Source organism: Balaenoptera musculus, chromosome 6, assembly GCF_009873245.2.
Source record: "Balaenoptera musculus isolate JJ_BM4_2016_0621 chromosome 6, mBalMus1.pri.v3, whole genome shotgun sequence".
Lineage (NCBI taxonomy): Eukaryota > Metazoa > Chordata > Mammalia > Artiodactyla > Balaenopteridae > Balaenoptera > Balaenoptera musculus.
The window spans coordinates 116,348,505-116,374,491 of record NC_045790.1 but is presented as its reverse complement, the minus strand read 5'-3'; the positions used below and the strand labels follow the sequence as shown (position 1 = coordinate 116,374,491).

The following is a 25,987-nucleotide window of genomic DNA, read 5'->3' as shown; positions in this document are numbered from 1 at the left end:
CCAAGAGGCTCAAAAGGCCAGAAGGAAGCCATTCACACACACAGGCACAAGAGCGCGTGTGCGCGCACAGACACACGCACACGCGCACACACCTTAGCTCAGGTCCCCAGAGGGCAGGCAGGCACACCCTCAGGGCAAAACAGCAATGCCTGTTCTCTGCCGAGCGAGCGGCTGTCTCTCCCCCAGGAGAAGCAGCTTCTGGGCTTGGCAGAGGGGGCAGGCCCGGCAGGCCTGGCTCCTGTCACGCAGCCACTGTGAGAGGGAGAGCTTGGCTCCGACCAGGATGGACCCCAAGCCTGAGACTGGTGTCCACCAGGGCCTGAGCTGCTGCAACCCTGGCAATGAGAGGAGACGGCTCCCACCTGGACCTCTCACCAAGTCCTGAATCTGCAGGAACGCAGGGCCCCTCGTGGTCTCCCCACCAGGCCAGCGCCATCAACCACACCGGAGGGCAGGAGGGCCTGGGGGTGGCAGTGGGGCGTGACCATACTGCCCGGTTGGCCTGAGAGCCGCCAGCAGAAACTCGCTGCAGAGACCAAGGCCTGGCCGCCGGGAAGCCACTGCTCAGGAGGCGGCTGGCTGTGGCCTGCCCTCCCCAGGCTTTGGCCCCACTGGCAGGAAGGGCTGCGAGAGGAACCACCGATTCTGCTTGTCTGGGCACTGGGAGGGTGAGAGCCTGGGGTGTGGCGGGGAGCAAGGCTGAACCAGCTCCAGGCTGGCCCGTCCGGCAGCCCTCCTCCAGATGTGGCAGAGCCACACGTTGTGTGCTGACCACTGGCCTGAGGGGCCGTGCAGTCTCCAGCCTCCCCGGGGCTGGCAGAGAACCCTGGGGCCCTGCTGCTGGAGCTGGAGGCCAGAGGGAGGGCTCAGCTGAGACTCATTAGGAAAATCAGCCTGTATCGCCTGGTCCCCAGAGGCAAGGATGCCCGCAGGTGGGGGCAGGGCTGGGAAACACAAAGTTCGGGGCCCCTCACCCAGTCTCCGCTGCTACCCCTGCTTCTTTCTCACGTTCTCCAGAGTAAGCTTGAGCAGGACCCACTCGCGTCCCGCCAGTCTCCCCGCCACGCTGCCCAGCACGGGGCCCGCCCGCCTCACGAGCCTGGCCCCTGGCCAAGCCCCCACAGCTGGCAGCCCCAGCTCTGCGCGTCGCAGACACCACACCCGCTGTGCCTCCGCCCCAACAATTCTCTGCCTGGGAGACGCTCCCCTCTCCTTTGCCAAGCTCATTCCCGGTCCCCTCTGGGCCTCAGCTGAGCTGCCCCTTCCCCAGGAGCCTTCTCTGAGCCCCAGGCCTCCCTTGGCTTCCCCATCCCAGCTCAGACCACAGCTCCCCCCTGGACTAGGAGTTCTCATCGGTCCCCTGTGCTGTGGGCCTGCCTGCTCCCGGCGGAGGTGCTTAGAAAGACACACTACTAACAGAGTCTTACAGGAGGGGGCCAAGGCAGGAACGCGCGCCAGAGCCACAGCACAGAGCCCGTGGGCCCAGCCGCTGTCCTCGCTGTGGCTGTTCCTTTCCAGACCAATATGAGAGCTGCCCCTGGGTCACGACCTCAGGAGCCTTGGGCCTGAGCAGGAATCTTCAGGGCGGGTGGAATGGAAACATTACCCTCCAGCCTCACAGGGAATCTGATGCTCAGGTGGGGGCAGGGAGGCAGGCCAGCCCAACGCCCTCTCCCTCTGTCTACACAGCTTCCTCGGCCCCGGACAAGGGCAGGAGCCCCAGATACCAGCCCCGGTTGTTCCCTGAAGCCAACAGCACTTCCTTGGTCCTCGGCCCCATGCAGGACCACAGGTGGGCCACAGGTGTGCTACTCCTCTCTACCAATGAGGGTAAGAAGCACCTTTCCCCAGGAGGGACCCCAGCCCTGCATCCTCCCTTGTCTTCTCCTGGAGGTCAGCAGGGACAGGTGACCAGAGAGGCGAGGCGAGCCAGGGGTCAGGGCTGGGGTGGAGACCCAGGGCCGCTCCATTCCTTCTCCAGTGTCACACAGAAGGGCTCTCTTGTCCCCAGGGCTGCTCAGAAACCCCGCCACGAGCCCAGATAAGAGGCAGCAGCCGCCCCTCCCCTGACTCAGAGGCCGGGGTGGAGGCCAAGAGCTAGGGGTAAGGAGGCCAGGGCCAGGGACCACCAAGGGAGAGGTCAGAATGGTAGCACCAAGGACAGGCTGGCTGGAGCTCAGGACGCTGGGAGTGACCGTCCCGGGGCCAGGCCGAGCCGAGCCTCCCCCACCACACGGGCCGTGTCCAGCCCCATCAGCCCCCTCCGCGGCCTGCGAACACAAAGGTGGCACACAAGCGCATGGCCTCTTACCCCGAGAGCACGCCCAGCACCAGGTTGAGCATGAAGAAGGAGCCGATGATGATGAGGGGCAGGAAGTAGAGCCAGTTCCAGGTGTTGCCGGCCGCATCATTGGTCTGGAAGCAAGAGGAGATGTGCAGGACGGTGGGCAGGACAGAGCCCTGGCCATGGAAGCTCCCCGGCCCTTCTCACACATCGGCAGAGTCCAAGTGCAGGCGGGTCCAGACAGGTAATCCAGGCAGGACCCACCATCACACCTGCCTGCCCTTGCCCCACAGAGCCCCCTCTGGGGCTGGGGCCCCCGAAGGACCAAGGAGCTTCCTGCTCCTGGCCACTGCCAGCAACACTGAAAAGCCCAGGAGTAGTCCCAGGGGGCCAAGGGCTGCCCCAGGTACCCCGCCTGGACACGTTCCCTCTGCTTCCCAGGCTGCTGGACACACCAGGCAGCTCCAAAGACATTCCTCCTTTGTGAAGCCCACGGACCCCAAGGCCCAAGTCTGATCTTCTTTTTGTCTCCTGCAGTTTCCACAGCTCAGAGCAGTAAGCCCTGTGCCGCATTCCCCCGTCAACGGCAAGCCCACAAGTCCCCAGGGAACAGCTGGGCCTAAGACAGACCCCGGCACCAGGGCCTGGTCTAAATAACCAAACGCAAAAGTTCTTCCCAGACCTTTTGATTTTTAGAGCACAGCCCACAAAAGGGTGAGGCCCTCTGAATCCAATTCATTTCCACTGTTGTTCTGTTTTCAGGGGCCCCCCGTAGACCCAGCTGAGAGGGGTGGAGAGCCTCTTTCTCCCCACGAGTCTGGTGCTAGAAGTGAACCAAGAGGGGTGGGTGTTGTGGGCAGGTGACCACCTGGCCCCTCTGCTCCTCTCTTCAGAGGCGGCTCACAAGCCAAGGGCCAGGGCCCTGAGCAGGACAGAGGCAGGAAGACGGCCTGGCACTGCCCTGAGGCTGGGGCTGACCTCCAGGTGCTGCTGTCGGAATTCCTGCCCTCCAGCGTCTGCTGGCCTCGGCAGATTTGCGGACTCTACCCCTGCAAGTCCTGAGTCCCCTGGACTGCCTGCCGCTTGTGGCTTCTGATTCCGGGACACTGATTCCAGGCTGGCCGCTGAGACCCCCGGGCCTTGACCAGAATAGACACTCAGACCCCCAGCTCTACATGCTGCCGGTGTTCCCAGACCACACCTCTGCCAGCCCCACATGCAACTCCGACCTATGGGCTATGATGACCACCAAAGCTGCCAATCTCCCCAAAGGGCACCCTCAAAACCTGCCTCCTTCTGGGAAAAAGGAGAGATGTGCTGCCGTGGCCTCAGCTCCTCTCACCTACTCGAGGACTTGGCTCCTGCAGTTTCCCTCTGATGGACCGTTCCCATCAGTAGCCAAAGCACCCTATTCTCTTCTTAAAAAACAAGACAAAACAAACAAGGACTTGCACTTCTGGGAAGATGGAGTGGACATACTCTTCCCTATTTCTCCCACTGAGTACAATTAACACCCTGGACATTACATCTAGAGCAAATATATATTTCACAGAAGACTCTGAAAAGTGGAGAAAAGAAAGCAGATCAGCTGGGACCTCTGGACCCATGGTGAGTTCCCTGTGTTTTTGTTTTGTTTTTGCCTCATATATCCCAGACCTGGGGCTTTTAAAGCCTACAACCTGGAAATGCCAAGAGACACAGACAAAAAACACACCAACAAAAGCCAGCACTCTCTCTCTAACCAAAGGGCCAGGAAGGGGGCCACCCTGCAAGGCAGACAATAACTGCACTACTCCAGCCAAACAGGGCAGAAAAAACTGTGGGGAAACTTCCAACCCTGCCAGCAAAGACCCAGGAGGGAGCCTAGGCGACCACCCTCCCCAGACTGTAATGAGGTAACCAACCTCCCCACACCCCCAAACCACAGAGATGTCAGAGAACGACAAGCAGGGAGGTGGGACGTCCTCCTCGACAGATGGTTGACGAGGCCCCCACCCCACCCCACCTCTGTGGTATCAGTGGAGACACACGGGGAGCCTGGACTTCCACCCCCACGTGACAGTAATGAGACACGCCACCCCCTCCCCACTGAGGTGCTGCCAGAAAGTCAGGCTTTCACCACCACCCAGTAACGAGGCCACACACCCCCACCCCCATAGTGGGCAGAGACCACGTGGAGAGCAGAAACGAGGCACACAAAACCTTCCCAACCAGGCAAGTATCCTAGAGGCAAGAGGGAGCCAGAACTACCATCCCACTCAGCAGTATGGAAAAGACTCCCACAGTGTGTCAACAGAGGCCAGGTGGGGAAACTTTCCAGCCTTCTACTCCCACCTTGCAGTAGCAAGGAAGCAACCCCTGCTTCCAGTGACAGAATGGTCAGAGGAAGCCAGCTAGAACAGAGGGCTTAAATAAGATCCAGGGTCCCAGGACATAAAGCCAAAAATGTCCAGTTTTCAACTGATATTCATTTGCCATACCAAGAACCAGGAGGAGCACAAACTGAACAAAAAAAGACAATTGATAGATGCTGTGATGGTTAATTTTATGTGTCAACTTGACTGGGCCATGGGGCGCCCAGATATTTAGCCAAACATTATTCTGGGTGGTTCTGCAAGTGTGTTTTTGGATGAAATTAACATTTTAACTGATAAAGTAAAGCAGATTGCCCTCCATAATGTGGTAGACCTCGTACAATCAGTTGAAGGCCTGAATAGAACAACAAACTGACCCTCTTCCAAGTAAGAGAAAATTCTCTATAAGAGAATTCAGACTTCATCTGTACCGTTGGCACTACTGGGTCTCCAACTACTGGCTTTCAGACTGAAACTGCACCATAGCATCTCCTGGGTCTTGAGCCTGCCAGCCTAAATTTACTGCAGATTTGCACTTGCCAGCCTCCATAATCACAGGAGTCAATTCCTAATAATAAATCTCTTTTTTCTTAATCTCTCTCTGTCTCACACACACACACACACATCACACACACATCCTATTGGTTTTATTTCTCTGGAGAACCCTGCCTGATATAGATTGCCAACACTAAGATGACAGAGATGATAGAAGTATCTGACAAAGATTTTAAAGCAGCCACCATAAAAATGTTTCAGAGGGTAATTGTATACACACTTGAAACACATGAAAAAATAGAAAGTCTCAACAAAGAAATAGTATCATCAAATAAATAAAAGATACAAAGAAGAACAAAATGGAAAATTTAGAACTGAAAAATACAATAATCAAAATTAAAATCTCAATGGAAGGGCCCAACAATAGAATAAAGACAACAAAGGAAAGAATCAGTAAGTGGTGAAAAAGAATAATAGAAATTATCCAATCTAAAAAAGAGAGAGAAAATAGACTTAAAAAACAAAAATCAAACAAGTAAGAAAAAACAGAGCAGAGTCTCAAGAACCTAGGGAACTATGACAAAATATTTGACATTCATTTTTCAGAGGAGCAGAGTACAAGAGAAAGAAGAGAAGGCTGAACAGTATTCAAAGAAATGATAGCTGAAAAATTCCCAAATTTGGCAAGAGACATAAACCTACAGATTCAAGAAGCTGAGTGAATACCATACAGAATAAACTCAATGAAATCCACAAGACATTTCATTGTCAAACCAAGGGAAACTAAAGATAAATTAAAAATCTTGAAAGTGGCAAGAGAAAAAGGGCACCTTACTTACAAAGGGAAACAATTCAAAAGATTTCTCATCATAAAGTATGGAGGCCAGAATGAAGTGGCACAATACTTTTCAGGTGCTGAGAGAAAAAAAAAACTGTCAACAGACACCTACACCCATCAAAAATATCCTTCAGGGATGAAGGGAACATCAAGACATTCTCATAATAAAAACCAGGGAAACTGGGAGAATTTGTCACCAGCAGATCTACCCTAAGAGAATGACTAACGAAAGTCTCTAAGCAGAAAGGAAATGATTAAAAAAGGAATTGTTAACCATTAGGAAGGAAGAAAGAACAATGAAAAGAGTAAAAATAGGGGTAAATAGATTTTATTTGTCCTTTTGAGTTTCCTAAATTATGTTTGACAGTGGAAGCAAAAATTATAACACGCTATGATGTGGTTATAAACATATGTAGAGGAAATGTTTAAGATAATTGTATTATAAATGGGGGAGGGTAAAGAGATATAAAGAAGGTAAGGTGTATATACTTCACTTGAGCTGGTACAATTATGACACCAGTAGACTGGAATAAGATATAGAGCAACCACTAAAAGACCAAACAGAGATATACTCAAAAACAACTAGATAAATCAAAATGGAATTTTTTTAAAAGTTCAAGTAACACACAAGAAGGTAGGAAAAAGAAAACAAAGAAACAAAAAACCAGAACAAATAGTAAACAAAAAATAAATAAATAAAATGGCAGATGTGAGCTCTAACATATCAATAATTACATTAGATGTAAATGGTCTGAATACACCAATTAAAAGACAAAGATTTGCTAGTGACTTTAAAAACATGACCCACCTATGTTTTGTCTATAAGAAATTCACTTCAAATATAACAGTTTAGGTAGGTTGAAAGTGAAATATGGAAAAAGAAGTATCATATAAACATTAATCAAATGAAAACTGTAGTGGCTATATTAATATCAGAAAATAAATATCAGACAAAGTAGACATCAGAACAAAAAAAATTTCACTAGAGACACAGAGGAACATATACAGGTTTCCCCCACTATTTGAAAGCAGTGCATTCCTATGAAACCTTTCCTAAGCCACAAAGGCATAAAGCAAAGAAACAGTCCCCATAGGACACATCAGCTAACACATACAGAAAATAAGATAAAACACAGATGCTCACAAATACAATAGAGCTATGGAGATATGATGCTGAGATGCTGAGTGTAGTTCCCAGGGAAGGAGCTTGGCAGTGCCACTCTTGCTGCTTGGGGTGCACACTGCCTTTATAATGGCTCACTGTAAAGCAAATGTTGAACACTATTTTCTCTTTTCACCTTTTTTCATAAAAGCATAAATCTTCCATGGATTTCTTTTGGTTACTGGAAATAGGTATTAATGTAGGTCTTTCATAAAAGTGAAGTGGCATTAAGAGAACTTTTGAAAAGTGGGGGATACATTACAATGATAAAAGGGTAAATTCATCAAGAATACATAGCAATTCTAAATGTGTACATGCCTAACAAATGAGCTATAACATATGTGAAGCAAAAACTGACAGAACTGAAAGGAGAAACAGACAAATGCATAATTATAGTTGGAAACTTCAACACCTCTCTCTCAAAAATTGATACGACAACTAGACAGAAAATCAGCAAGGATATAAAAGAGCTCACCATCAACCAACAGGATGTATAATTGACATTTATACACATACTACACAACAACACATTATATACACATTCTTTTCAAGTGTCCACAAGACATATATGAAAATAGACCATATCCTGAGCCATAAAATAAGTCTCAATAAATTTAAAAGAACTGAATTTTTTTCAAACTTAGTGTATTCTCTAACCATAATAGAATCAAAGCAGAGACAAATAACAGAAATATAATAGAAAACTCTCCAAACAAAGTAAACAAACAATTCTAAATAATCCATGGATCAAAGAGGAAGTCTCAAGGGAAATTAAAAAATACATTGAACTGAATGAAAATGAAAATACAAGATATCAAATTTGAAAGACACAGCTAAAGTAGTTTTAAGAAGGAAATTTATAGCACTAAATACATACATTACAAAAGAGGGAAAGTCTCAAATCAATAATCTAAACTTCCACCACAAGCAAAGGAAGAGCAAAACAAACCCAAATCAAGTAGAAGAAAGTAAACAGTAAAGATAAAAGCAGAAATCAACAAAGTTGAAAATGCAAACAATAGAAAAAATCAATTTTTGAAAAAGTTTGTTCTTTGAAAAAAGTTAAATTGACATACCTCTGGCAATACTGACTAAGAAAAAAAGAGAGAAGACACAACTTATCAATATCAATAATGAAACAGGGGATTTCACTACAGAACCAACAAACATCAAAAGGATAATGAAGGAATACTACAAACAACTCTCTATACATTTGACAACATGGATGAAATGGATCTATTTCTCCAAAAACACAAACTACTACAACTCACCCAATACAAAATAGATAAATAGTCCAATAACTATTAAGGAAAGTGATATTGTGATTTTAAAACTTCCCCTACAAAAGGATAGACACATTGATCAATGAAATAGAACTGATGATCTAGAAATACACCCTTACATTTATGATGAGTTGATTTTTTTTAACAAGGGTGCCAAGACAATTCAATGGGGAAAGGATAGTCTTTTCAACAAATGGTGCTGGGACAAGTGGATATCCACAGGCCAAAGAATGAAATTGGATCCCTACCTCACACCATATACAAAAATTAAATCAAAATGGATCATAGACCTAAATATAACAGCCAAAACTAGAAAACATGGGAGTAAATTTTCATGACTTTGATTAGGTAATGGACTCTTAGATACTACACCAAAAGTACAAAGTGAAAAGAAAAACAGAAAAAAATGGACTTCATCAAAATTAAAATCTTTTTTACTTCAAATGATACCATCAGGAAAGTGAAATGATAACACACAGAATGTGAGAAAATATTTGCAAATCATCTGAAATATCTGGTAAGGGTCTAGTGTCCATAATATATAAAGAAATCTTATAGGTCAATAATAAAATGACAAATAACCCAATTTTTAAATGGGCAAAGGATATGAATACATATTTCTCCAAAGAAGATACATAAATGGTGTAATAAGCATATAAAAGATGCTTTACATCATAAGTCATTAGGGAAATGCAAATCAAAGATAAAATTAAATACCACTTCAGTCCATGGTTGGTTGGTTAAAATTAAAATTAAATTGTAATTTTACTAGGATGATTAAAATTAAAAAGATAGACAACAAGTGTTGGTGAGGATGTGGACAATTTGGAACACTTGTGCATTCCTGGTGGGGATGTAAAATGTTGCAACCACTTTGGAAACCAGTTTGGCAGTTCTTCAAAAGGTTAAATATGGAGTTACCATATGACCCAGAAGTTCCACTCCTAGGTGTACACCTAAGAGAAATGAAAACATATTCCACACAAAAATTGTACACAAATGTTTATAGCAGGATTATTCATAATGTAAAAAAATGGAAACAACCCAAACGTCCATCAACCGATGAAATACAAACAGAAGATGGTATATCCACACAATGGAATCATATTTGATAATAACAGCAATGAAATACTGATACTTGCTACAACATGGATGGACCTTAAAAACACAAAATCCCACATATTCTATGAGTCCATTTGTATGAAATGTCTAGAATAGACGAATATAAAGAGATAGAAATATATTAGTGGTTGCCAGAGGCTGGGGATGGAGGAATGGGAGGTGACTACTAATGGGTACAGGGTTTCTTTTTTGATTGATGAAAATCTTCAAAAATGAGTAATGGTAATGGTTGCACAGTCCTGTGCACATACAAAAAGCACTGAGCCATTCACCACTTTGTGAATTTCATGGTAGGTGAATAAAAGTAAAAATGTTATATGAAAACATAAAAATAAAAGAAATCTCTAGGCCCAGATTATAGAATTCTACCAAACATTTAAAAAATAATTAACGCCACTTATGCACAATCTCGTCTAGAAAAATAGAAGAGGAGTAATTACTTCTCAATTCATTTTATAAAGCTTGTGTTACCCTGATAACAAAACCAGGCAAAGATAGTAAAAAGAAAGAAAAAAAGAAAGAAAGAAAGAAAGAAAGAAAGAAAGAAAGAAAGAAAGAAAAAGGAGAGGGAGGGAGGGAGGGAGGAAGGGAGGAAGGGGGGAGGGGAAGGGGAGGGAGGGACGGGGGAGAGAGAGCACACGTACCTCAACCTAAACTTCACACTTTATACAAAAATTAACTCAAGATGGATCACAGACTTACATATAAAATAATAAAACTTTTAGAAAAAAATATAGGAGAAAATATTTAAGATTTAGGACTAGGCAAAGAGTTCTTAGATTTGATGCCAAAAGCCCAATCCACAAAAGGAACAATTGATAAACTGGATGTTATCAACATTAAAATCGCTGGTTCTTTCACAGACCAGGTGAGGAGTATGAAAAGACAAGCTACTGACTAGGAGAAAACATTTGCAAACCACACATCTGAGAAAGAACTAGAATATATCTAGAATATATAAAAACTCTATAGTGAAAGAACAATCCAGACCATGAGCAAAAGATATGAAGAGATATTTCACTGAAGAAGACACACAAACGGCAAATACGTATGAAAAGATGCTTAACATCATCAGCCATTAGGAAGTGCACTGAGATACATCTCTACACACTGTCAGAATGGCTGAAGTTAAAAACACCAAATACCAGTGAGGATGCAGAAAAACTAGATTATTCATACACTGCTGGTGGGGATGCAAAAGAATACAGGCCTCTGGAAAAGCATTAATTTCTTAAAGAACTAAACACGCAACGGCTATAGAACCCAGAAATTGCACTCTTGAGCATTTAACCCAGAGAAATGAAAACTTACATTTGCACAAAAACCTGCCCACAAGCGTGCAGAGCAACTTTATTCCTGATAACCCTGAACAGAGACAAGACAGATGTCCATTAACAAGTGAGTATTAAACATTGTGGTCCACCCACACCTGGAGCACCACTCAGCAACAAAAAGGAAGAAACTGCTGACACACAGAACAATCTGGATGCATCTCCAGAGTATTATGCTGAGTGAAAAATAGCCAATACCCAAAAGTCACATAGGGTACGGTTTCATCTGTATAACACTCTTGAAATGGTAAAATTATCAATGCGGCAAAAAGACCAGTGGCTACCAGGGGTGAAGGCAGGAGAGAAGTGGGCGTGGCTGTAAAAGAGCAGCACAACGTCCCTTGTGATGGAACGTCCTGTGCCTTGACTGTAGCAGTGTCACTGCCCTGGTTCCGGTAGCTACTAGTTCTGCAGGTTGTTACCGTTACAGGAAAAGGGCAACGCATACAAGGGCTCTCTCTGCATTATTTCTTACAACTGCATGTGAACCTACAGTTACCTCAAAAGAAAGTTTCATTTAAAAAAAAAGCCAATTCCCACATCTCCCTGCACTTACCTCCTCTTGCCCTGCTCCACTTCACAGGGAAAACCCTTGAACGAGTTGACTATACTTGCCGTCCTCACTTCCATACCTCCTCCCTTTAACCTATACATTCCAAGGTTCTATCCCCACTGCCGAAACGCTCTTGTCAAGTTTACCAACAGCTCCTGTGACCTCTCAGCAACAGCTGATCTGGTCAATCGCTTTCTGGAAACTCTCTTTGCTCTGCTGTTCCTACTCCCCGCAAGTCCCCGCCTCGCTCTCTTTTGCTGCCTCCTTCTTTCCTACTTGGTTTCTGAATGTTGGAATTCTCCTGACAGCCAAAGGTTCAGACAAGGCTCCGTCTGTAGCCTTCTTTGCTTCTCCATCCACACATCCACATCCAAGCGATCTCATCCTCTCCCATAATTTTAAGCATCATCCATGACTTCAAACTTGCACCCTCGGCCCTGCTGTCCCCCCTGAACCCCCTCTCATACATTCAACTGTATTCTCAGCATCTCCACTTGGATGAAACAGTTGTCTAAAGCTTTCCAGGGCCAAAGCAGAGTTCTCAGTTTCCACCATGACGCTCTGCTAAAACAAAAATCCAGCTACCCTGCTCCCCATTCTCCCCTTCTCAATAAAAGGCACCACCTTTCCCAACGGCTCCAGTCACACGATCTTTGATTCTTCTTTCTTTCACATTAAATATCACATCCAACCAACGAGCAGGTTGTGTCTGCACTAACTTCAAAATGGAGCCTTTGCACCTACGTATCTGAACACGCCTTCCTCAGATCTTTACGAAACTAGTGCAATGAACAGATGCAGAACCACATGTATGTAACCATAAACCCACATTATTTACCTCCTACGGTTCCTCTTGTCAACTACAAATTGGCACTTGCCATCTACCTGTACAAGGATTCAGTCATGTGTTGCCGCAGCTGCTGACTTTCAACACCCCCTGAAAGGAGTTCAGGTGGAGAGCTGAACTGAGGCCCTCTGGGCTCTGGGTAAAACTGGCAGAACAGGTCTTCCGATAGATGGATATTTTCAGGAGACAATTTTATGAGCCCAATTCTTGTATCTCCTCATATCTAGACAAGCGCTAAAATCCTTCATGGCGACGTCTGCTCCGCATGACTGGCAGTGACCTGCACGAGACTAGCAGAAACCTTCTGTAAAAAATATGTGCGTGATTGCATGTACTCCCCCTTCACCCAAATCACATCTATACTGACCTCCCCCCTGCCTCTGTGGAGCAGTTTCTCAGAACGATCTGGGACGCTATCTCCCGGGCTGCAGTCCTCATTTTGCCCCAAATAAACTTCACTCGCAACTCTCACGTTGTGCGTTTTTTTAAGTCGACACTCTGAACGTAGACATAGCCCGGGATGAAAATGTGGATAAGTCCTGTGACTGTTCTGATAACTCTGGGTAATAGAAAATTCTACAACCACCTCAAGTATAAAACACAATTAAGTGTCCCGTGCCCGCTGACGTGCTTCACACTGAGAAGATCTTCTCTCCTCAGCTGGCCCGCACAGCTGGCTGTTCTCAAAGGGAGAGGACGGTGTGGCCCCTCTCTGCTCCCGACGCCGCACACCCTTCCTCCTTCCTGGGTCACTGACCCCAGCGCTATCGAAGCCAGGGGCGGGGGGGGGCGGGCAAGCCCTTACTCACACGGGGCTCACTGTCCCGAGATAACCCACCTCCCAGACCTGGTGGCACTGCTGTGTGCTCTTGCAGGACCCCATCTGACCACACTTTTCAAAACCCAGGCAGACCATCTCTCCTCCAGGCTGAGGACCCACCCGCCCACCACCACCAGTGTTTTAGCAGTCGGTCTCTGGTCTCTCTCCAGACCCCCCTCATTCCCTCCAGCCAGGATTTAAAAGGGCCCTGGTTTCTCCCCAGACTGCAGAGGGGCTCACCACCCCCCCACCAGCCCCGCTGCGGCAGGCCTATGGCTCTGGCCCTTGGAGGCACGTCGCTCGGGCTCCATTAAGGAGCATATGTCTGAGGGGACCACGAGCGCCCCTCTCACTGGGCTGGGGGAGTGGTAGGCTCACCCTCCAAAGAATCCTCTTCCAAAGTCCTGTCTGATCTCCCGCAACCGACCCTGTTATCCCTCAGTGTGGAGGACGGATCCAACAGTTCTTGGCCAGCGGCTCTGGGCACCAGCCTCACGACCCACGCCCGTCACTGCGTTGCCCGTCACTGCGTCCCGGTGCCCCGCCGCCAGACTCCGCGGCACCGTCCCATTGCGTCTGCCCGTCTGGCTTCCAGACCCCACCAGGTCTTGCTTTCCCAGCACCCCCTGACTTGTCGCCCCTGCCCCTCATCCTCCTTTGTTTTCTTCACAGCAGCTTGCCATTACCAGGCCCTTATTTACTGAAGGCCTCCTGCCACCACTGTGCCTGCGCCATCTGCACCCAGTGGGTCCCCTGGAAATATGTGTCGGGTGAGCCTCTGTGGCCCTTCCTGACCGGCACCTCCTGCCCCGAGGTCTGGCTCCTGCCCACCCCTCCCCTCGGGGCACAGGCCCACCAGGCTGAGTCACCTGGCCAAGCCCCATGGCACGAAGGGCTGTGGAGAGCTGCTCACGCGGTGCCCCGCTCGGGTGGCACTGGCAGGGACGTGGCCAGCTCCAGCTATTTTTAGGGTTCGTCTTTGTGGAAATTGTTCCTGGATCGGCTGTAGGGAGAGAACAGCCAAGCTCCTCATCACCGCCCTTGTCTCCATTCCTCTTTTCCTCGATCAAACCGAGACTGTCACCAGACACAACTCCCACTCCAAGGAGGGCTCTGGCTCAGTGGACCTCAGGCTGGCTTTTCCTTAACTCGCCCTCTGCCATCTGCCTGCTCAGCCAGCACTTACCGAGCGCCTGCTGGACTCCCAGCCCTGAGACCCACAGGGGCGCAGAGCAGAGGGCCCCAGGCTGTCCCCTTCCTCCTGCCCACCTTCATGCCAGAAGCATGTGGCTGCTCCAGGGGCTGGTGGCCCAAGCCCCACCCTCAGTGCACAAGTGACAGGTTCAAGGTGAAGTACCTCACACTCTAGGACACCCCCTCCACAGCTCCCGAGCACAATACACCCTCTAGCTACCAAAACACAGCAGTCCAACAGCCAGACCTCCCAAAATTCCTGTTTCACGTGCACCTTCTTTCTCCACTTCCACTAACTTGATTGTTTCCATGCCCACAGCTCACAGGACTCTGGGGGTAGAAGGAAGCTCTGTGGGGTGAGGGGTCATCACATAGAAAAAGAGAGAGAGGCCCGCCCAGGAGTCGATGGTAGGTGCCCAAGAAGAGCCGCAGGTGGGGGGAGGCGGGAGTGAGACGGGTCACCAGGAAGCCCCCGAGGGCCTTACACCCAACTTCTGTCACAGGCACCAACCCCCAGACTGCCCTGCACTGCTGGGACGGGCTGGATCCTAACGACAGCGAACACTGGAGGCAAGAGAACCAGGTAGACTTAGTGGGAAGGACACAAAGGTACGCGACGCCCGTTCCCGCCCCCAGGACCCTGGCGCAATCAGGGACGCGTCCCTGCGCTCAGCCCTGCACCTCCCCTGTTCACCAGGCAGCCACCTGCTGCCTCGGGCCAAGGGCCAGCTGCCTAGCTTCTCCAGGCCTCGCTCCCATCGTCTGCACGCGGGGCTCTCGAGACACGTCCACGAGTTCACAGGGACAGAGCTCTTCACGCAGTGGGCCGTCGTCAGCAGCGGCAGCAGGAGCACCTTCTCTGGAACTTTCTTTTCTGACCTCCACCACCTGGCCCTCAGCTTTACGTTCACAAGAAAAGCTGTCCCGGAGACCCCAGGACCCAGGTCAGTGGCCCCGAGGCGGAGCCGCCTGAAGGAGCCTGTGTTCCATCCTGTGGGGCGAGGAGGGAGCCTGGGGCCGAACAGAAGCTCCGCGTCAGCGGGGCCCCAGCAGCTTTAGGGCCAAGACAGAACTCACGTTGTAGAGGATGTCGGTCCAGCCCTCCATAGTGATGCACTGGAACACCGTCAGGACGGCGAACAGGATGTTGTCGAAGTTGGTGATGCCGAAGTTGGGTCCCGGCCAGTACTCCCGGCACTCGGTGTCACCCTCGCACAGCCGGGCTGGGGCCTCCTTGCCACAGGGGAAGTCGCCCACCGGCTCTGCGTCTGCGAGGACAAGAAGGGAGCGAGGCTGAGCTCAGAGACACCAAGTTCTCCGCCCACTGCTGGGACTGTGGGCCCCAGAGACCTCACCACAGTGGGACAGGAGTCAGGCACCGAGGGAAACTCTGCTTCCTGCCGCTCCTGCGCCTGCGCCGGCTCTGTCCCCGTGCCTACGGTCTGCCCCCACCCACCCTCAGACCCACCCTCTCAGGAACTGCTGGTCGACCTCTCCTTCCCCACTAGAACCTGCCCATCACTATGTAAACATGCTGAGGCCTCATTCATCTTAAAATATCTTAATAAATGCTCATAAAGAAGACTAGGAAGTCATTGTTTTTCTATTTGTAGATAATCATATTCTCTGTAAATAATGACAGTTTTATTTCCTCCTTTCACATTCTTGATAGAGTTCTTTTTCTTGCCTCACGTTACTGGCCACTACCACCAAGGCTACGTGGACCAGAAGTGACCATGTGTGCCTTTACCTTGTTCTTGACCTTAAAGGGAAAGCTCACAAAACCTATGACAAAGTATGATGTTTGCAGGGAATTTTAGGGAGTTTAAGAAAATTCCCCTTATTTCCAGTTTGATAAGAGGTTTTTTAAATTATGCATGATTTAAACTTTAATAAAAACTTTTTCTGCATTTATTGAGATGATCATACAGATTTTCTCCTTTAACGTGTTTGTAGCTCAAGACACAAACCCTGGACTTCCCTGGTGGCGCAGTGGTGAAGAATCCACCTGCCAATTCAGGGGACACGGGTTTGAGCCCTGGTCCAGGAAGATCCCACATGCCACAGAGCAACTAAGCCCGTGCACCACAACTACTGAGCCTGTGCTCTACAGCCTGTGAGCCACAACTATAGAGCCTGCATGCTGCAACTAATGAAGCCCACACGCCTACAGCCCATGCTCCACAACAAGAGAAGCCACCGCAATGAGAAGCCCCCACACCGCAACGAAGAGTAGCCCCTGCTCGCTGCATCTAGAGAAAGCCCACGCACAGCAACGAAGACCCAACGTGGCCAAAAAAAAAAAAAAAAAAAGACACAAACCTTAGTGTCACCCTTAACTCTTCCCTTTCTCTTACTCCACATACAATTGCCCAGAAAACCCAGTTGGCTCAGCAGGCCTCAATGCAAAATAGACCCAGAACCTGACCCGTTCTAACTGCCAAACAGCCTAGCCCCAGCCACCATCTCTCCTGGACTCAGAGTCCTAGCACGGCCTGAACCCACAGGACCCCCTCTGCACCCACTGCTTCCCACTCCAGCCTTTCACTCTTACTGTTCCTCGTAACTGGAGCTTCTGGCAGGCGACCACACAGGCCCCCTCTCACGGCACTCAGATTGCTGTTCAGTTGTCACCTTGGCAGAGAGGCCTCCCCGGGCCACTCTCCGTGAAGCAGGCCCCCAAATTACTCTACTGCAAATACCTTTCTTGTTTCCCTCCTAGAAGTTACTACAATCTGTAATTATTCTATGTGTTTGTGTTTATCTTGTCTGGGTCCACCTCCTTTGTCTGGCATCTAGAGGGCACCCCCCCGCCAGGGCCCAGAACACTGCATCTCTCCAGGATGAATGAGTCTGTGGTCCTCATCTGGGTCTGAGGAGCGCTGCCAGGCCTCACCTGTACTGTTGGGGAAACAGGCCTTGTGGAATTTGCCCATGTAGAACTCGAGGCCAATGATGGCAAACATGAGGATGGCGAAGAAGAGAAGCAGCCCAATCTGTAGGAGCGGAACCATGGCCTTCATGATGGACTTGAGCACCACCTGCAGACCTGGGGCCAGAGCAGGCAAAGCAGGCAGGTCAGAGAGCACAGTGGGCAGAGCAGGCAGTGGGCTGGGGGTGTGGACAGAACAGCAAGAGCCTGGGCGGGCAGGGCTGAGTCCTGGGCAAGGTGTCGAGCAATGAGTATTCATGAGGCCAAAGGACAGAGCTGGGCCCTCAAAGTGGGGGACAGAGCAGGGAGTGGTGGGGAAGCAAGAAGTCTTGAGGGAAGGAGCACAGAACAGTGAGTGCCTGCCTGGGGCAGAGCGGAGAGTCCTTGGGGAGGCGGACAAAGCATAGGGTCTCGGGGCAGGGGGGAGTGGACTGAGCACCGTCCCAGTTCAAGGGAGGAGGAGCGTGTGGGGGTGTCAGTATGAAGTTCTGGTGAGATCTCTGAGTCCATGGAGGGCTCAGGGTGGAGCAACAGCAGAGAGTCCTGAGAGGAAAGATGAGGGAATCCTGGGAGCTGAGAGCAGGGGATCATGGGAGGGAAAAGCAGGGGATCCTGGGAACTAAGAGCAGGGGATGCTGGGAGGGAAGAGCAGGGGATCCTGACAGAGAAAAGCAAGGGATTCTGGGAGAGAAAAGCAAGGCATCCTGGGAACTAAGAGCAGGGGATCAAGGGAGGGAAGAACAGGGAATGCTGGGAACTAAGCAGGGGATGCTGGGAGAGAAGAACAGGAAATCCTGGGAACTAAGACCAGGAGATCCTGGGAGGGAAGAACAGGGGATCCTGGGAGGGAAAAGCAGGAGTTCCTGGAAACGAAGTGCAGGGGATCCTGGGAGGGAAAAGCAAGGGATCCTGGGAGGGAACAGCAGGGGATCCTGGGAACTAAGAGCAGGGGATCCTGGGAGGGATGAGCAGGAGATCCTGGGAGGGAAAGCAAGGGATCCTGGGAGGGAAAAGCAGAGGATCCTGGGAACTAAGAGCAGGGGTTCCTGACAGACCCACCCCTCAGGGAAAGTAAAGCAGGGGGCCTACTCCTAGGGAGTGTTTGACCACTGACCGCAGGGCATGAGTATGTCCAGACCAGAGGAACTGGGCAGAAGAGGCTGAACCCCACTATCCCCACTTCCAGCTTCACCCCAGCTCCTGGGTACAGGCCCGAGCCTTTGCCTGGCAGGCTCTTAGGGCAGAACACGGAGCCAACCATTGGTCTTCCCTGCAGTGGGCTCGGGCGACACAGCCTCAGGGCCCTGCCACCCAGGCCCTGAGGGAAACCCAAACTTCCACTGGCCTGGAGGAACACGGGCACAGGCGGTCACCGGCTCTCAAGGCAGCCTGGCCACCCCCTGCCCTCGCGTGGCCTCTTGAGCAGCCCAGTCCTGGAGCGCGCCTTAACCAGGCCACAGGCCCCAACAGGCCTGCCCAGCCTGAGCCAAGACAGGTGGTCCTTTGCAGCCTCTGAATATGTTCTCAGGCATCCTGCCCCACCACCTTGGTCGATCTCTCACCTGCCCTTTAACCCCAGAAAAAGAAGCAAAGAGCTGGAAATACAGCAGAGGAGGAGGATCAAAGCTTCCACGTAGGGAAGCCAAGTTACCCTCTGGGTTTTCACGGAGTTGGGAGAGACTGGAGAAGGGCCGCTCCTCCCTTCTTCGTGCCTGGTTCCCCGGGGTCAAGGGCAGCAAGCTCAGAGTCACCAAAGGGCCCACTGTTAGGGCCTAACTGGCCATGACAGGGGTTGGGAGAGAGGTCAGTGTCCAGGTAGGCTGGGCCTGATTGCTTTTGCCAGACTCACTTGGAATCCCAGACACCAGCTTCAGGGGCCTCAGCACACGCACAGCCCGCAGGGTTCGCAGGTCAAAGTCAGTGCCAGCTGTGGCGAGGATCCTGGCAGGAACAAAGACAAGGGGGAAGTAAGGGCTTCCGCATGGAGTTGAGAAGAGGGCACACCCCTCCCACCACCCATGTCCTGTCTTCCAAGAGCAGTGACACCTTCGTGCCTGTGTCCCCCGCTGTCCAAGCACAGGGCTGGTACAGGATGGGGGACGTACTAGGCAGGGGAGGCCAGGAACTGAATTCAGACGTCCTCGCCAGCAATGTTAGGAATGGCTTTTACCGGCATAACCATCCCTCCAGGCATCACCCCGAGAGGACACTTGGTCTCTGGTCCCTGGCCTGGCCTTGAATCTGTCCTTGAATTGAGTCCAAGCCTGAACCATGTCCCCAAGCAACCCCAACTGCACTCCAAGCTGCCTCATGAGAGGTGGTGATAGCAGGAGCAGGAGTAGAATGGAACTTGAGGGACTTCTGAACAGATGCCACATGGCCTATTCCTCACTTTACCACAGGAGAACAAGGGAACGAACAGTGGGGAAAGTGAATAGAGGGTTCAGAGGACTCCGTTAGCATAAGAACATAGCCCAATGTCTCCCACCTTAAAACAAAACAGAAAATTCCATATCTGCCTCCAACCCCAGCACATTTCTCTGCTCCCTTCGCTCCAAAGCTTATTGAAAGTGTCAATCCTTGGTCTCCCCACTGCCTTACCTTTCCACCTCTCTTTAGCTTTGTCCAACTATGTTCTCACCCGCACCATTCCACTGAAATGTTTTGTCAAGGCTTCTTGCCAATTGCAATGGTTAAGTCTCCTTCTATAAATGGTTTCTTCTCTTGCCCATTGGTCAATTCTCTCATTTTCCTCTTAACATCCTGGGAGTCCCTTCTAGGTCTTCTTTGCAAGCTTTGCCTCCTCTAACAGACTGAAAAATTGGATGCCTCAAGGCTCACACCATATAGGATCTGCACAATAGTTTTGAATACCACCATATGCTTACTACTCCCAATTTATATCTTTAACTCAAGTCTGGAACTTTGGGCTCATATATCCATCCAACTGCCTTTTTTAACATTTTCACTTGGATAGCAAAAAAATCATATCAAACCTTAATAAAACTAAAGAATTCTTTTTAAAACTTTAATGTAAATATTAAAACATGTATTTTTTAAGTTCAGAGTTGTTACACGATGGTGACTAAAGAACTTTTTATTCTTTCTCCCAGTCTTGCTCCTTCCCCAGTATTCCCCCCTCTCTGTGAATAGCACTAGTCAAGTGTTTCATAAGCCAAAACCAAGACTTCAAACCTGACTCCTCTCTCTCTTACACTCCACATCCAATTCACTAACAATCCTGTTGGCTCTACCTTTAAAATGGATCCTGGATGCTTGGTGAAAAAGGATTGTTGTCCCCCTACTCTAAATACAGAGCAGCAAGGAATAAAATTTGAGATGCAGCTGGGGTAAAAAATAAGATAAAATGGTCAGGGGAGAAGAAAAGAAGGGCAACAAGAAAATCTATACAAACCAAAATTCCATAGCACGTTAGAAAATCCAATACTAAGAGTGATATTCAACTACTAAAATCAACTATTGGAAGATTAATTTTGTTCAGATGAAATCAACAAATTATGAAACAAAAATAGGCAGAAACAGGTAGATATTCTAAAAACTAGCTAGAAGTTTTGGAAATAAACAAATAGTTATTAAAATAATATCAATAATAATAATCATACTCTAGGCTGGAGACAGAGTTGGAGTGTATTAATGGTTTAGGAAATAGTACTAAGGAATCACTCACAGACATTGGAAAGACAAAGAAAAAAATGAAAGACAAATTAAGCGATATGGAGGTTAGATCATATATCTAACACACATCAAATGTAGGTTCCAGAAAAAGAGAATAGAGGGAACATGGTGAAGAAGCAACATTTGAAGAGATAACAGATGAGAAATTTCCAGAATTAAAGACTTGCTTTCTCAAATTTAAAGTGCATTACAAGGTACCAATCACATAAATAAAATACATCCAACTAGAAATGGTGTGAGGAACTGCAGAATATCAAGGATAAAAAGAAAGTATTAAAGGCTACCAAAAAGAAAAGATGAAATATCTAGGGGAAAAAAGGATAATTAAAAGGAGAGAAAACTTCACCTCAGCAAAAAAAAAAAATATGCTAGAAGACAATTAAGTAATACCTCCAAAAAAGCAGCAGGAAAATAATTGACATCTTAGAACTTTATATCCAGCTAAACTGTTAATGAAGAGTGAGGGCAAAATAAACATATTTTCAGAGATAAAATAAGTCATCACCCCAGATCTTCAGTAAAACATGGGAACTGAACCTAAAGGGAAAGCACAGTATACAAGAGCAATGGTAGGCACAGAAATTTTTTAAATAGTTAAATTTAATTAATCATTGATTTTTAAAATTATGATGTCCAATTTTTCATTATTTTCTACATGCAAAACTAACAACCTAGGCAATAATAAAAATATTTACAGAAGGAGTTGTTCCATGTGTAGTTGCATCAAATTATGTTACAGAGGCTAAATTACTCTTCATTGTATTAGGCCAGAGGATGGCAAACATTTTCTGAAAAGGGCCATTAGTAAATACTTAGGCTTTGTGAGTCATAGAACCTCTGTCACAACCACTCAACTCTATCATTGTAGCATAAAAGCAGATAATATGTAAATGAATGGACAAGGCTGTGTTCCAATAAAACTTTATTTATAAGCACAGGTTGCCAGACAGATGGGCTATAATTTTCTGTCCTCTGTGTTAGACAAATGTATAGTTACGAATATATGTTTAAAATGTTAAGGATATCCAGTAAATGGATAGAAATACAGTCTATTTCAAAACCATCAGAGGTGAAAAAGGTATGTAGGGAACAGGTAATATAGAATATTTTGTCACACTACAAAAGTCAGAAAAAGACTCCCCCAAAACAAAGAAAGAATATAAAGAGAAAAACCAAAATACGATATTAGGCTTAAGTCCAAACACACAAGTAATAATAAGAAAGATAAATGAATTTTAATTTCCTATTAAATCATACATGATTAGATTGGAGCTTCTGAAAGTCCAGCTTTCAAAAAGTTGCTACCTACAAAAGACATACCTGAAAAAAATACAGAAATGTTGAAAATAAACAGATTTTTAAAAAGAATATACTAAGTAAATGCTACAGAAAAGGAAGTTGGTATATAATACTAAAGACAAAATATAATTTAAAGCAAAAAACAATCCTAAGGCTAAAGAGAGATATAATGCATAATATTGAAAGCAAACTTACACCAAGGAATATGATCATCATTAATTTTTATGCACCCAACCTCATAAACTCAAAACAGATAAAGAATAAGAACTCCTCCAACATAGTGGAAGATCCTAACAAAGCTCCCATCAGAACCTGAAAGACTAAACACCAAAATTTAGTAAGGCTGAAAAAGATTAAAACAGAATTAGCACCTTGATCCATTTTATTGTTCTAATCTTCTATATCTTTCATATATTACCTTTATCTACCTACCTATCTGTCATCTATCAATCATCTATAATCTGTCTATTTTTCTAACAAAATGTGTTCCTAACAAATAGAAAATATATATTTTTAGGAGTACATGGGAATAGCTTTGAAAATATCCTACATCACAAAAGAAGCCTCAGCAAATTTCAAAAACTTAGTAACATATATTATTGTACTTCTCCAATTAAATAAGAATACTACTATAAAAACACATTTTAAAAAACTTGCATTAGGGCTTCCCTGGTGGCGCAGTGGTTGAGAATCTGCCTGCCAATGCAGGGGACACGGGTTCGAGCCCTGGTCTGGGAAGATCCCACATGCCACGGAGCAACTGGGCCCGTGAGCCACAATTACTGAGCCTGCGCGTCTGGAGCCTGTGCTCCGCAACAAGGGAGGCCGCGATGGTGAGAGGCCCGCGCACCGCGATGAAGAGTGGCCCCCACTTGCCGCAACTAGAGAAAGCCCTCGCACAGAAACGAAGACCCAACACAGTCATAAATAAATAAATAAATAAATAAATAAATAAATGAATGAATGAATGAATGAATGAATGAATAAATAAATAAATAAATAAATAAATAAAAGAACGTGAATTTCTTTAAAAAAAAAAAAAGCAAACTGGGCTATTCATTTCAGTAACAGTCAAGTGGTCTTAGTTTGCATTCAATTTCCAATCAGTTTCTCAATCTATAAAAAAAAAAAAAACTTGCATTATAGAAACCTTCAAAATGTACAACTAAATAACTCATTAATTAAAGACATTACCAAATATTTAGAACTCATCAGCAACAAAAATACTACATATTATATGTGTGAGGTTCAGTCAAAGTGATGCCTTAGGGGAAATTTATAAACTTAACTGATTTTATTTTTTTAAAGATTAAAAATAAATAAACCAAGTATTGCTATGTCTCAAGGATCTTATAAAAGAATAGCAGGGTAAATTTAGAGAAAGTAGAAAAATGGAAATAATAAAGAGTAGACATGGTGAAAATAGAAAATAGAGAAATAATAGAAAGCTGAATCTTTGAAAGTTTAATCAAATGAACTAGCTTCTGGCAAGAATAATCAAGAAAAAGAGAATGTACACATGCATACAAAAGATACATATACAAATACACATGGTATATGCGTGCATGCACACATGTACACTCATACATTTGTGTGTGCATACATGTGTACACACATGCACAGGAATGTATAAAAGTACAGGGGACACGACTACAGACAGGAGAGGTGCTTAGCATCACAAGAGAATATTATTAACAATTTTATGCCAATAGATGCTAAAACTTTGAGGAAATGGATATATCCTCTTGAAAAGCAAATTACCAAAAGTGACAGAAGAAGTAGAAAACCTGAATAAACCATGAACAATTGTATTAGTTTTCTATTCTGTAGAAACTTACCACAAATTTAGTGACTTGAAATAGCACCCATTTATTCGCTCACAGTTCTGTGGGCCAGAAGTCAGGGCACATCGTGGCTAAATTCTCTGCTGCAGGTCTCACAGGGCTGAAATCAAGGGAACAGCCAGCTGCATCCTCGTCTGGAAGCTAAGCTAGGGAAAGCGATGCTTTCCAGCCCCTTCAGGTTGTCTGCAGAGCTCACTTCCTTGCAGTAGGAATGGAGTCCCCTTGCCTTGCTGTCAGCCGGGGACTTCTCTTAGCCCCTGGAGGCCACTCTCAGATCCTTGCCACCTGGGCCCTCAACAGCCCCTCTCACACTTCTAAACTCTCTGACTATAGGAAGAGCCCAGTCCCTTTAAAGGGGTCACCTGATAAGGTCAGTTCCACCCAAATAATCTCCCTTTTGGTTAACTCAGAGTCAACTGATTCATAGACTAACCACAGGAGTGATATCTCGTCATACCCACAGGATCTGCCTGCACTCAAGGGAAGATGACTGTGCAGGTGGGCAGGCAGGGGACCAGAATCTTGGACCATTTACAAGAATTAATTTGGATTCAGTTTTCCTCTGCCAGAATATCAGATCCAGACAATTTTACAAGTGTGTTCTTACAAACATTCAGAGAACAGAAAATTCTATGTTATACAAACTGTTTCAGAGAATAAAAATACAAGAAAAGCTCCCAACTCATTTTATGATGCTGGTATAATCTTGATATCAAGACTGGAACCATCCAATAAAGATGTTAAAAAAAAAAAAAAAGACTGGAACCATAATTCAAAGATACATGCACCCCAGTGTTCATAGCAGCATTATTTACAATAGCCAAGACATGAAGGCAACCTAAGAGTCCATGGACAGATGAGTGGATAAAGAAGATGTGGTATATTTATACAATGGAATATTACTCAGCTATAAAAAAAGAATGAAATAATTCCATTTGCAGCAACATGGATGGACCTAGAGATTATCATACTAAGTGAAGTAAACCAGAGAAATACAAATATCATATGATATTGCTTATATGTGGAATCTAAAAAAATGATACAAATGAACTTACATACAAAACAGAAATAGACCCACAGACATAGAAAACAAACCTATGGTTACCAAAGGGGAAAGGTAGGGGAAGGATAAATTAGAAGTTTGGGATTAACATATACTCACTACTATATATAAAACAGCCAACAAAGACCTATGGTTTAGCACAGGGAACTATACTCAATATTTTGCAATAACCTGTAAGGGAAAAGATTCTGATAAAAATAGATATATATGTATGTATAACTGAATCACTTTGCTGTACACCTGAAACTAACACAACATTGTAAATCAACTATACCTCAATTTAAAAAATAATAAAAAATTTTTAAAAGACTGGAAAAGGGCAAGAAAAATTTATACACATTTCAATTATGAACACAAATTTTAAATAAAATATTAGAGTAAATCAAATTCAAAGGTACATATTTTAAGAGTTTATAATGGCCAACTGAGTTGTCATAGGAATGTAAGAATAATTCAATAGTAGAATAATTATTAATGTAATCCACCACATGAAAAATCAATATAAAGGAAATTCAGTTTCATTTGTTCTGAGATGACAGTTTCCTTAGTGGATCAGCAATATTAAACTCCTAGGAAGAATCATAATTAAATACAGAAATGTTTATGAAAATCAAACCTTCTGTGTTAATATTACGGTGTTAGGATTAAAAGAATTTATCAGAACACATTAACACGCTAACCAGGCTGCGTTTAGCATCACATTAGCCCTGTGATTCTAATTTTTAAACGTAATGGAAAAATTGATTTAGACGTGTGATTTTAAGGTGAAAACTTCATAAGTTCGTAAAAAGTATTGGAACATTTAAGCAAACGTATGAATCACCATATTTACACTCTAATTAGCTGGATATACAGAACTTAAGTACTTAG

At 46.1% G+C, this 25,987-nt stretch overlaps 1 protein-coding gene across 2 annotated transcripts in view; it reads right to left on the bottom strand.

Annotated features, from left to right (window-relative positions):
• CACNA1B (calcium voltage-gated channel subunit alpha1 B) overlaps nt 1-25,987 on the bottom strand; it is a 184,987-nt gene that overhangs the window by 126,821 nt on the left and 32,179 nt on the right. For both annotated transcript variants that reach the window (XM_036855907.1, XM_036855905.1), the window contains 4 exons: nt 19,065-19,156; nt 17,180-17,332; nt 15,361-15,551; nt 2,312-2,415 (listed from right to left, as the gene is read on the bottom strand). In XM_036855907.1, coding sequence (XP_036711802.1) covers nt 2,312-2,415; nt 15,361-15,551; nt 17,180-17,332; nt 19,065-19,156 — 540 coding nt within the window. The remainder of the gene's footprint in view (nt 1-2,311; nt 2,416-15,360; nt 15,552-17,179; nt 17,333-19,064; nt 19,157-25,987) is intronic.